Below are 13,549 nucleotides of genomic sequence, written 5' to 3' on the forward strand. Positions count from 1 at the left end.
CTCCATCTTATTACAGTTTGATTAATAAGTTAGTGACTAGCAGGTTGTAGTTTTTAAGAGCAAGAAGTCCACCTGCTTTCAAGTCACATTGGGCAGTCTTTCTGTTCATGCCTGACATATTGTGGGAACATATGCGTATGTACGGTTTTGATACAGAGATTTTCTTACATAAGAATAATCGTCAGAAAAGCAAATAAATGGTCTATACATTATTTAATTTTATTCTTGCTATAGTATGGTCAAAGACAATGGTTTCACTGACTTCAACTTTACTTTCTTCAATTCCATTTATTGTACAGCGCTAGAATTTTCCATCTAAAAATAAAATCAGACCCATGTCATACAGCACTCTGAATCACTCAGTAGCTCCTGCTCTTGAAGATATAGCCCCACCTGCAGACACCTGAAATGGCCAGTCTCTGAGATGGCCAGTGGCTGAGGATTTCTCAGGTTTCTACAGAATCTTTTCCCCTAAGCAAGGCCCTACTCATGGTAGTTACTCTTTCGACACACTCATCTCATTCATCATAGGTCTGTGTGCTTGCTCATCTTTTCTCTTAAAAATCTTTCCCACTCTCTTATCATTTATTTCATCCTTGAGGACTCAGCCTTTCCCACTCCACCTCTGTCCCTGTCTGATATAAATAGTCGTCTTTTGCTGTCCCATAGCCCACATGCTTCTTTCTGTGAGAGTGCATTCTACAGTATAGTGTGCTGAAATTACCTCCTCCGCTGGACTCTGGGTAAGAGACACACTCTTTTAATCATCTTGTTTCTGCAGACTCTAATAAAGTGCATGGCACATAGTCAGTGCTAAGTAAATGTTGAGTTACTGGTGGGACTAAAAGTCAATGAAAGCCAGTCTTACGTTTATGTCATTTAAAAATTCTACTAGAGCCATGGGCAACACTTGGAAAAACAATTGTAAGAAGATAAAGAGAAAATCCTCACAAAATTACACACATCTTTACTTTGGAAGCTTTATGAAGTACTAAGTAAAGTTTTACTTATTTTATATGATTTTAAAATACTTCCAAACAATAATTTGATGCCAGAAATACACTTGGAGATGAGAGCGGCTTGCCACTAGCAAGTTCTGCTTAAACCTGTTACATGAACACATTGAAAGAGAATCCAAAGCCTTTACGTATTTCCTATCAGATAAAATGTATGGAGGGGAGAAAATTAAGTCAGCAAAAGTTAGAGCTAACCTACAGAAATCTTTTACTGTAGCAAACTAAGGGAATGACTAGTTCAAAGCAATACACAGTGAAATAGAAATCATTTTCTCCAATTCTATCTACTGTAGACAGTATCAATTCCTTCCTTAAAACAAGGAAGAAATTTTATAAGAATTAAGAGAGGAGAAGCTGGAATTGGTTAGGGAGATTTAAGTATTTGCTCTTAGGAGCTTTTTGTTGTTCTTTTATTTTTAAAAAATCTGGATTAGCTGTTATAATTTGTATTATTTTTTAAATTAAGGGCCAGCAAATTGTGTCCAAAGTGAAGTGATATTTTTTGGACTTGTTCTCTTCATGTATACCAATAGGTCTATCTAGGAATTATGACAAACTTGTACAGTCCTTTAGCAGACCTTCAAGTGTTGGCAAAGAAACTATGTCCACATAGTTAAATATCCCATTGAGTGGATCCTTTTACCTCAATGGTCAGCATCACTGTGAGTTGTGGGTAAGAGTAATGGGCCGAACGTTTCACACAAAAAATGACCTCAACCTCTAGCTCACTGCTGTGGCTCTGAGGTGATTACTTTTTTCCTTTTTCAAAGAAAGCTGCTGCTTCAGCATCTTCTCCTGGAGCCCCTGGCACAGTTTCCGCCCATGTGTCAGGGGAACCTCTAAGTGTATCACTATGACAGAAGCCAACTGCTGGCCCGCAAACATTGAGGACTGTTTGTTCACAGAAAAGCCTGGGCAGAACGCAGGTGTTACATAGTTCAAAGGTGCCTTGAAGAAAACTGATGCTGTTGTAGGAGGGGACTTGCAGGCTCAAGTTATTTCTCAGTTGCTCTTCCATAGTCCTCTCCCAGCCTTTAGGGAGTCTAGCCAATAGTTTTTGCTTGGGTGTTTTTCTCTGTTTAGTTCCTTGACTTAGCAAGATTTTGGGCAGTTAAAGAATTTCATGTATTTTTAAGGAGAGCCACAGTGTATCCTACTCTGGCAGGGGTAGGGGGAAGTATTTTATTAATGAATGCAGTATGTGTTCTTGGTAAAAGACAAAATTAAACTGGCTCACTGTTTTTGTACTGCTAGCTGTCGACATTTAGGTGTGTTGCTTGGTGTGGTGACTCAATTTCCTGTAGGATAGTTGGCAACTCCATTTTGAGGTTTGTTTGGAGGGATGAAAAGGTCAGTTACTTGATGTCTTAGAACATTTGGGGTTAAAATTCCTAAAAGTGAAGCTTTACTAATGATCCTGAAAAATGATGGCTTGCTATATTGCCTCTTCACCTAGAAATTTGGAAAAAAGCAATAGTCTCAGCTCTATGCAAATATCAAGAATAAGTCTTTATTTGGGCAAGTTTCACAGAACAAATTGTTCTTTACTTTGTTGTTAGTAATTATTTTCTCATTATTATGTAGATGTGTTCCGGTGATTTTTTTTATTTTTCATATTTATACAGAAGCTATTAGAACTTAACATGCATGCATACACCACTTTATAATCATACTAGGTTTCTGTCTGACAAAATGCCTAGTGTGGCCAGGCGTAGTGGCTCATGCCTGTAATCCCAGCACTTTGGGAGACTGAGGCAGGCAGATCACAAGCTCAGGAGTTTGAGACCAGTCTGACCAACATGGTGAAACCCCATCCCTACTGAAAATACAAAAATCAGCCAGGTATGGTGGCGTATGCCTGTATTCCTCCAGCTACTCAGGAGGCTGAGGCAGGAGAATTGCTTGAACCTGGAAGGTGGAGGTTGCAGTGAGCAGAGATCACACCACTGCACTCCAGCCTGGGTGACAGAACGAGACTCTGTCTCAAAAAGAAAAAGAAAAAGAAAAAAAAGTCGGGTACCTGACCTGGACATAAAATGGATATGGATATTCTGAAAAAATTGTTCCTCTTGTCACTATACTACCTTCTTAAGAGCAAATCTTTTGTCTAAAGTGCATGATGTCTTGAAGCATTAGCCAAAACTTTCCCAAATTACTTTTCCACATTAAAAAATAACTGAAATATAATGTGTGGAGCCACATCCTGTTAGATGTGAGGCCTGAGTTTGTACTTGTGATTTCTGAAAAGCTTTGGGAACTTGGTGAAAATGTGGGCAGGGGGCAGTTTACTTAGCTACTGGGAAGTCACTTGGGGTTCAGGCTTTGAGAAAGTTGAAGTACAGAGGAGAGGAACACAGAAAGCCAAACCTCAGAGAGGACTCACGGGTTCATTGTAACCAGTGATTGAAAACATGGCACTGCACAAATCCCAGACACAATGGCTATGCATATTTAATCCACTGGATAGGTTAACTATGGACAGCTCAAATAATCATAAAACAAGTCAATGTCCTCTTAAAATTTCTTACATTCCTATCTTATACAGTAGAGAGAGAAAAATATCAAAACCAACCCATATAGTAGATGTACTACCATGGCAACTAGGTGATGCTATATTTGCATATGGAAATTATTCAGTAAAACGAAAATGATTGTGTTAGGGCCGTAGGCAAAAGTATTGTTTGTGATGGTTAGGGTGTGGGGTTACAATGGATTTTCTATATCTGGGTGTAATGCTTCGATTTTTATAACAAGCATGTAATATTTTTACATTTCTTAAAATTGGGGAAGCTATACAGATCAAGTATTTTATATTTACCATTTAAAATTATTAATATCTTTAAGCTTGTTCCTTTTGTTAAGGGAAATAAAAAAGCTTCAATCTGAAACTTTAATTCACCTGGCAAGATTTAGGCAGTTGTTTGTCCATCTAAAGTATATATTTACATAGACTGTGGGATGGAGGAAGTAGAACAGAAAAGAGGCAAATTTTAACCTAGAGTACTCAAAGGGAAGAGTAAATAGTTCAAGAATTCTTGATAACAATAAGCCATGGCACATGTAACAAATACTTTAAAAGTTATTCTAACTTTTACAAATTTAATATAAAAAGCTATCTGAAAAATCTCAGGAGCCTAAATTCAGTCCACGAATTGTTTTGTGCCACTCATCATTTATGGAGTCTAAATTTCAAGGGCAGAATTTCTTCTCCACCAATACCTGTACATTCAAAGACGAATACAAGGGATCCCACCACTTCGTGTACGTTTCTCAATATCTTCTTTCTACTGGACAATGACAAAGTTTTGTAATATGAACTCTTGGGAGTTCATATTAATGCGAATGGTTTGCTTACTGCACGTTAATGCAGGGAAGTTCTCCCACAACTGATTTGCTAAGGAAGAGTGCCCTTGATTCCCCGGGTCAGCCTTTCTAAACAGAGCAGACCCTATGCCTTTGAACATGTTCTTTTTGTTTTCTCAAAATTGTAGTGTACTCTGCACATGGTGGCTAGAAAAACCCTTCCAGATTTTTTTCCTTGGCCCAAGATCATGGAGGTCTTGTGCAATTCACAGGGGAAAGAAATAGTATGCAGGACATACGTAAATTCTTCTCACTATGTGCTTCATCCACACTGCTGTACCTTTAAGATCACTCTTAGGCAATTCCGAATATGAAAATGCAGCCTATTGTCAAATTGGTGAATTATAAAGCATTCCGACCCCACAACATTGTGTATTTTGTTTGCTTGTTTCTGTCCGCCCCAACATTTAGAAGTCTGGTACTCAGTAGGGGCTGGGCTTGGTAGAAAAAGAATGCAGTCTTAGTAGAAATGCGGGTATTCCCACAACCCTGCCTCCTTGAAGTAGGTGAATCTTAAACCTTCAGAAACGAATCCCCAGAAACCCTAAAACTTAAACCCTCAGAAACCTTGAGGGTCCTAAATAACCTTGTATGCGAAACTTCGCTAGAAGCAACGAGCGGTGGAGACGCAGAGGTTCCGGCAGCGGTCGGGGCAGCCTGGAGAGCAGCGGCTCCTCGGGGCAAGCAAGCGGGGTTCCCGTGGGGGCAGGTGTGAGGCTGTGCGCGCCTGCGCGACGGTCCCTCCTGAGCCCCGCGGCGGGCTCGACCCCGGGCGGCGGGCTGCAGGCGCTCCACGCCGGGTTTTCCGCCGCTCTCCTCGCATACAGTCCCACAGCAGCCCCACAGACACACGCGCTCGCGCCTCCTCTGCTGCGCTTCAAAGCCAGCGGCGCCCGGCTGCGCGGGGGGGATGGCACTGGGAGGCGGCGGGGCCGCAGGGGCTGAGCCCAAGGGGAAGGACGCGGCCGGTGGCACTGACAAGCTTTTGCAATTCGGAATCTTTTCGTAAGGGGGCTGAGGAGGAGCCAGGCAGCGCCACGGGCCTAGAGGGGCGTGAGGGGGAGTGTTCCCGGAAAGCTGAGGCGATGGAGCTGCGCTGCGCCCCGCCGCCCTAGGAGTTGAGAAAGAAAACAGGAAACGTGGTGGCCGAGCACCCGGCCGCGGCTGATTCATTCGCTTCAAGTGCGGCGCAGAAGGTTCAGCAGGCAGGGCGGGCGCGGGGCCGCGGCTCCGGGCCGGGGACCGAAGAGACCCGGCTGTGGACCAGACGCTCCTCTGCGGGGCGGTCACCCGAGTGCGCGCGCCACCCGCTTGCCATCCTGTAGAGCTGGGCTCCTGGACTGGGACTCGGGCCGCCGCACCGTCGAAAAGTAGCATCGTGGTTTTTCCGCCCGTGTGAAAGTTGGCTCGCCGCTCTGCGCGCCCTCCCTGGAGGCCGACCCGAGACGCCAAGCTGGAGAGATCGTGCCTCCCCGAGGTCGGCCACCCAGCCAGCAGAGCCTCCGCCCCCGTCACGCTGCCTGGCTGGGCAATATGAAGGAGCAGCCCTCATGTGCCGGCACCGGGCATCCGAGCATGGCGGGGTATGGCAGGATGGCTCCCTTTGAACTCGCTAGTGGCCCCGTGAAGCGCTTGAGAACTGAGTCCCCCTTTCCCTGTCTCTTCGCAGAGGAGGCCTACCAGAAACTGGCCAGCGAGACCCTGGAGGAGCTGGACTGGTGTCTGGACCAGCTAGAGACCCTACAGACCAGGCATTCCGTCAGTGAGATGGCCTCCAACAAGGTAAGCCCGGGTTCCGCTGTCACCGATGCCCCTAGGCTGCTGATTCCCGCGCTGGCGAGGCCACTAGTACTGGTGGCCCGGGAAAACAGAGTGAGAGGTTTTTAGGCTTACTGCATGTTGCCTATTCTGCTCCCTTAGAAGGAGGTTCCTGTTTCTATGCCTTGCCTCTCCTAGGCACTCTCGATAAACATTTTGCAAAAGCATTTTGACGTACTTTACCTCCCAAGACACAGCGTTTCTAAGTAACACTGTGCCCTTGCAGCAGAAACCCAGTAGGGTCCATTGGCATTGCATGTTTAAAGGTGTTCTTGGGATTCCCGGTTGAAAATAAGAAATTGGTGGCTGTCTGTGCAATCAGTTGAATGTCACTACCTAGGGCATCAAATTCAGAAGAGTTCATCGAACTTGGAACCTTCACCTTGATTCATCTAGTTGTCAGGGTACCCCACAAGAACTGAGCTTTTATGTATTCAGCTGGCCATACACATCCGCAGGAAACATTAACAGAGTTAGAAGGTTCATTATGATCATTACTTTTGTTTCCATTAATCTTGGAGAGAAAGCCCAGTTTTTTGAGGTCATTTAGTTACAAGGAGGCTTCAACTAGGCATCTCTGCCATATGTGCTAAGGTGCTGGTCTTGGCAGTTAATGGAGTTTTGAGGGCTAAGAAGTAACCTTCAGCCTGGGACAGCCTTAAAATAGCATGGAAAGCAAGGTATAGTGTTTTCAGTTTTGCTCTTTTTTTTTGGATTTCCTGTTCTTTTTGTCTTTAGTTATGCAAGGAGATAATTGGAATTATGTATGTTTTTAATGACTATTTGAGGGACAGAAAAGGAGGGATGTGCATGTCGTATGCAGTTGGCTGAAGGATTCAGCCAGTAAGGACTGGTAATGTTGTGTGACAATTAATAATAGTTGCCTCTTCAAGATATTTAGGTATTTTTGGCCACCTATGTACAAGGAAGGTCAAGAAGGTTATATCATCTTACAGTTCCTCTGTGTGCACATATCTTTCAATGAGTGATGCTTTTATTTTTCTAGCTTACTATGGTTTTTTTCCCACCTGTTTTGTTCTCATGCAGTTTTTACAAAAATGCCGTAGCGTAACAGCCACTTGATTGTCTTATCTGTTAACATTGCTTTTGTAGATAGCATTGTTGCTTAAGTGAAAAGTTGGCTTCAGATAAATAAAAGGGGTGCTGTAGACACGACCAATAGATACTAACCTACCCATGTGCACACTGACCTATCCATGTCCACACTGATGATCAATTCTGTTTTTTTTTTGGTCATTTGTGCCTCGTTTCTAAATTTGGCACAGCTCCTCATCAGAACAACCAATTATTGCTCTCTTACTGGGACTCTTACTCCATGCTGTGGCATTAGGTACCTTTGTTCTCATTTTGTTATTTAGAAAGAACAAATTCTTAGTTTTATAAAATATATTTTATTTTTCATAATTTGATTCTTAATAGCAGTAGGCACATGCTGAATATGTCCATTGTCTTTACTGCTAAATGGGAACACTTTGCTGTGGACCTGAGTTCTTAATTCTATTGTGTGGTTGATTCTGTGTAAGAAAAGAGCAGAATCAAAAGCCACTTAGCGCAATGTGCAAGCATTAGTGTATGTTTTCAAGATTATTTGACAGTAGTTTTTCAGCTAAATGAATTTGAGCAGCTAGGTTACTTTTCCTAAAATCCATAATTCTTAATGCTGAGACCTATGTTCTAATAATGTATTGTAAATGACTTCAGCTGTCAAGGAATTTGTCTATACATTAAGAGTTAAAAAATTTTAGGTCATAATCATTGCCTAAAATGATTCCTTTCTTTTAAAGTTACCAGATAAGACAGTGGTTTTTAAACAATAATCTTTATTATGAAGGCCCCCAATTAGACTTTGAGTTAATTTACAGGTTTAATAGGAGAGGTTGGTCTGTTGGGTTAAAGTGAAATCCAGGTAAAGTGAGAAGATAGTTTTTTCAACAAGTAGTCATTCAAGCAATGTTTATGTCTTGTGGCTGAAAAATCACAATAGATAGTTTTTTCAACAAGTAGTCATTCAAGCAATGTTTATGTCTTGTGGCTGAAAAATCACAATATTTTTTCCTAGTCTAGGACAGAGCTAAATTGAAAAATTATTGCTGTCACACTAATTTTTAACATTAAACTTAGCTCAGCTCAAGCTGTTGCTTAAACTTTTAATGTCCAAGCCATTCATGTATTCTTTAACATATTTATACCTAAATAAGTCCTAAGCTTACATGACTTTTTGTAGACAAAAACAGGTTAGCTTAGAAAGAAGAAAAGCTCTTCCTAAAGGTTGTAAAGTTACCATTCTTCTTGGTAACAAGGGCATGGATAAGCCACATCCACAAAAGCTGTAAACCGAGTTGGAGCAGCTGATCCCAAGGTTCCTGTGAATGTTGCCACACCTTCTGTCTGAACTGGAAATGTGTACAGCTTGCATCATCTCCACTCAGTTATTTGATATTTCTTGAGTATGAATGAATGAGTCAGAAACACTGCTTTTCGGTTGTTAGTTTTATTACCATCCATTCTTTTTACATGTAACTGTTCGAACCAACTGATACTTTCAGTTTATTCTCTTTTTGCCTTTGAAAAATTATGACAGTTTTCTCTGTTCTCTCCTGAGGTTTTAAACAATGTACTCTAATAGAGTGAAAAGCACAATACAAATACTAGTGAGAGATCAGGATTTTTAAACAGTGATAGAAAATAATTACGGAGATGTATTTAGGTATTAGGAAGGAGGAAATTGATTCCTCAAACCCATTTAACAAATTGGGCTAACACATTATTTCTGTGTTTCTTAGACTTCTCAATAAAAGGCCTCATAACCAATTAGCAGTTTTAAACGATGCTCTAGGAGCAACTAGCTGTATTTCCTGTATTGGTATTACAATGTTACTTGCTTGTTGATGGCCTTGAAGCAGGAAAATTATTGAATTCTTGACCAAAGCTAGGGTTGGTTGTAACACATGTAGGATGCTTGTACCAAGTGGGGTAAGAGATTCCAGATGGCATTTAATTTGAGTGATTAAATCTACAGCACTTACCCTTATAAGCACATTAATCTGCCTGAGATTTGTACAGATTTCCTTTGGAACCTCATTGCTACAATCGAGGGTAATTTTAGTGAGGTCTCAAAGCTTTGGAGGCAGGCAGACCTGGAAGTTGAATTATCGTTTTGTTTCTTGCTAATGGAGTTACATTAGAGAAATGACTTCAACTTTTTTAGCTTCGGTTTCCTTAGCATAAAATGGGCATCATAAAAACTATTTTGAAAGATCAGTATAAGAGTTCATAAGAATATATATAAAAGAAGAGCTAGTATCTGACAATAGTAGGCACTGTCTTGTTATTGCTATTATTTGGGTTTTAGGTCAAACTTCATTGGTTGCCTACATGGCTAAAGTGTCTTTTTACCATTCAGTTGTAATTTATACTAGACGTTTTAAGTTTCATGGATTTTTATAATTCTTAGATAACAGTCTATAGCACACATTTTTGTATCACAAAAATGCTTAAGTTATATTTACAGTTTTTTTGGTATAATACAGACATGAACATTCTGAAGTTCTAATTAGAGGTTTAGGCTTTTCTTAAATTCCAGTTACAAAATGCCAGACAGAAGAGCTAAGTACTTTTTCTGTTTTACTCTAAAACTGAAAACGCAGACCTTACTAATTTTTAGAACATGTAAAATATAATATGGGTTGGTGGGCAAAGTGCCTTTTCAGTAAAACACCTTTAAAGCAGAATAGTTTCACAGTGTTTTTGGTTACCTTTCTCTCATGGAAAGTCTATCGAGGATGGGAGTTAGTGGAGAGAAGAGCAGGACAGGGGTCTGGGCCTCAGGGCTTTCAAGCATTGTGCTGTGGAACCCTGTAACTTTATCCTCTTGTGACCTAATAATGCACATTTCACCAGGCCTTCTATGTAAGTTCAATGAGGTTCAAAGGAGAAAACAAAATCATTTTGAGTTCTCCCCAAGACATATCACTAGAAAAATGTATTTTGTTTCTGCTCTCTAATTTTGGGGGCAGTTTGAGGTTTGGCATGGCTGGAAATGAATGTGTTTCAAGCTGAAAGTCTGTCTTAAAGTTAGAATCCAGACTCTTTCTAAGAGACTTCATATTTTTCTATAGTTCATTCCAAATGTACTTAGACCAGCTTTACAAATGTGGTCATGACTTCTTTATGAAATTTATTTTGTGTGTTCGACTTTTGGCAAACCTCTCTAGCATGTTTCTGTTGCCTATAAATTAAATTGCTTTTCTGGGGTGCTTTGTTAGTGCTTTCTCTGGCTGCTCCCCCTACTGCTTTGTAATAGTCAGTGCAGAACATATATAGTAGCACTTTTTGTTGATGTATTTTCTTCTGGACAAAAGGGGCGTTGTAATAAATATAAGATCTTCATAGAATTGGCTAAATCTTAAGCTGTTTCTTGCATTATGTGAGTACAGCATAATTCAGAATAGAAATAAATGTTAAACTTTTGCTAAGAAGGAAACTAAGTTAATTGGAAAAGGCATTTTAGTTTTATGGAGAGAAAATAGCCTCAGTTGTTTTCTATATTAACATATTAAATCTTAGATTTAACAATTGTTGAATTAATATGCCTAAATAAAAACTTTAAATTTCAGAAAAAAATATCTTTTATAGTTATAGAAAATCAACATTTAGATGTTTTGAGTTTGATACCTGCTTTTTCATCTACTTAATAAAGGTAGATTTGGGAAAGATTTATGTAGCTTACATATAGTACCTAAAAGTTGATGTGAAGGATTGAGAATCATATAATCGCTGTTAGAAAAAACAGTTTCTTTTCTTTTAAATAATAATAGAAGAGGGAAACAGTTTTAAAAAAAATTTTTCTTTCACTGAAAATTAGAGCCCTTGACTTTTAACTTCTTAGCATAAAACTAAGGATTAAAAAAAAATTTTAATTTGTCTCTATTGTCATCCGTTCAGTTCCTTTGTCAGAATTTAGTGACAGTAAGTTTAATTATTCCTAACATTTAATTATCAAAAACTCCTAATTTTAAATTATTCAATAAATTAATCACTACTAGAGAAATTGCCTTTTTTCCAGTTATATGTTGGCTTAGTTTATGGGGTAGTGATAATTTCTATCTGAAAGCATTATGAACTGTCTACCTTTATGAAAAAAAATTCCAAAACCTAAAGATTGGTCATGATAAAAGAAGCATTTTTTTCTAATGTTATGGATAAATTAAATAAACTGCGTTTTTTTTTCCAGATAGCAAGGATGATAGATAATGCTTTGTTCAATTTAAGAAGATTTCTGTGATACTTACATGGATTGTAGCAATCAATTAAGATATAAATATATGATGGATGCGAAATGCTGTAAATGTCATGATTTTCAGTTGATTCACAAAATATGTCGAGTTTGGTTTTCTCTCTTTCAGAAGGAGAGACCAACTTTTTTTTTTGAAACTGTAGATTGCTGGGGTTAATTCTTTTTTTTTTTTTTGCTGGGGTTAATTCTGTGATAGCATAGCTCTACTAGGGGAGCAGTTTTTACATGGCTACTTATTGTAATAGTTTAATTGACACTGTTAGTCCGAGATCTTTCTAGAGTATAGAGAGACTGGTAGCACTTTAATATTCACATTAGTTTTGAAAGGCATTTGAAGAAGACTTTTTTTTTATTCCCCATAATAGGGTTGAGGGATGTGCATTGATATTTGCTTAGACAACAAACAATTCTGCTGTGTTCATTAGGAAATTAGTTAAGTTCAGTTACCAACTGCAATGATAATAGGTTTTTTATCTTTTAGAGGATGGTTTATCTTTTATAAAGCAGTTAATATTATTATTGTTTACTATTCAGAGCTTTTTTTATATACTTTGTATATGATAAGAATGAATGATATTTACTCCCTGGCCTGGAATATGCACCAGTGATACTTATAGCAGCTTTGTACGGTGAAAAGAACATAGATGTTTTTCATTAGATGAATTTGGTTTCCAATTCTAGCTCTGTTGTTTCCTAATATTTTGGGCAATAGGCCTTACCTCTCTATAGCTCAGTTTTTTCATTTATAAGTGGGGTAATGAAAGGGGAAAATAAAAAAGTTGAGAGCATTACCTGAAATGCATGTAAAGCTAAGTTTGGTGTATTAGCACATACTGGGTGCTCAATAAATTACACTGTGCTTGCCTGTCTAGAATATATTTAAAAAGTGAGATTAAGAAAAACTCTGTCATATATTTCTTATGATATAAAAACATAATAAATATTTCTTAGAAGAAAAACATGACTTTTCTATTCTTTTTTTTTGAGACAGAGTTTCGCTCTTGTTACCCAGGCTGGAGTGCAATGGCGCGATCTCGGCTCATGGCAACCTTCACCTCCTGGGTTCACGCAGTTCTCCTGCCTTAGCCTCCCAAGTAGTTGGGACTACAGGCACGCACCACCACACCCAGCTAATTTTTGTATTTTATTAGAGACGGGGTTTCACCATGTTGACCAGGATGGTCTCGATCTCTTGACCTCCTGATCCACCCGCCTCGGCCTCCCAAACTGCTGGGATTATAGGCGTGAGCCACAGTGCCAGGCCAACTTTTCTATTTTTTAAGATTACAATCTAAATTAATGTCGCTCAAACTTTGTCATTTCTGTTTGTGGTTTTTTTTTTTTGAGACAGAGTCTCACTCTGTTGCGAGGCTGGAATGTAATGGCATGATCTTGGCTTACTGCAACCTTTGCTTCCCAGGTTCAAGAGATTCTTCTGCCTCAGCCTCCCAAGTAGCTGGGAGTACAGGTGTGTGCCACCAGACCCAACTAATTTTTATATTTTTAGTAGGGACGGGGATTCACCATGTTGGCCAGGATGGTCTCAATCTCTTGACCTTGTGATCCTCCTGCCTTGGCCTCGCAAAGTTCTGGGATTTTGTAATTTCTATGTACATTCATACTGCTGAATGTTTTAACTTGATCAATGTATTTTTTTATTAATCTTTAAAAATTTTTCAATTATCTTTGGATATATTAATTGTACATATTCCTGGGATACAATGTGATTTTTAAAATGTATACATCATAGAAAGATTCAGTAAAACTAATTAACATATCTATATTACCTCACCAATTTATCTTTTTTGTGATGAGAAAGTCAAAAATCTATTTTAGCAATTTTAAAACACAATATATTATTATCTGTAGTCTCCATGCAGTGCAATAGATCACTAAAACTTAATCCTCCAATCTAACTGAAATTTTGTACTGTTTGATCAACATCTTTCATTTCTCTGTCCCTCCTCCTCAACAGCCTCTGGTAACCACCTTTCTACTCTCTGTTTCTGAGACTGACTTTTTTAGATTCCCCATG

General features: G+C 39.3%; 1 protein-coding gene and 1 long non-coding RNA gene across 18 annotated transcripts in view; one reads left to right on the forward strand and one right to left on the reverse strand.

The window, feature by feature from the left end:
- The window catches only part of LOC118151686 (uncharacterized), a 32,757-nt gene extending 22,728 nt beyond the window's left edge, over nt 1-10,029 (reverse strand). For both annotated transcript variants that reach the window (XR_013532305.1, XR_004740125.3), the window contains exon 1: nt 9,974-10,029. This is a non-coding gene — a long non-coding RNA (uncharacterized LOC118151686). The remainder of the gene's footprint in view (nt 1-9,973) is intronic.
- Nucleotides 1-13,549, forward strand: part of PDE4D (phosphodiesterase 4D) — a 1,594,380-nt gene that overhangs the window by 1,522,072 nt on the left and 58,759 nt on the right. For 14 of the 16 annotated variants that reach the window (XM_078365479.1, XM_078365477.1, XM_078365476.1 and 11 more), the window contains one exon: nt 6,049-6,161. In XM_078365479.1, coding sequence (XP_078221605.1) covers nt 6,049-6,161 — 113 coding nt within the window. Of the gene's footprint in view, nt 1-5,125; nt 5,963-6,048; nt 6,162-13,549 lie in introns of those variants that run through there. The other 2 variants (XM_078365484.1, XM_078365485.1) reach the window with 2 other exon arrangements.

Source organism: Callithrix jacchus, chromosome 2 (assembly GCF_049354715.1).
Source record: "Callithrix jacchus isolate 240 chromosome 2, calJac240_pri, whole genome shotgun sequence".
Lineage (NCBI taxonomy): Eukaryota > Metazoa > Chordata > Mammalia > Primates > Cebidae > Callithrix > Callithrix jacchus.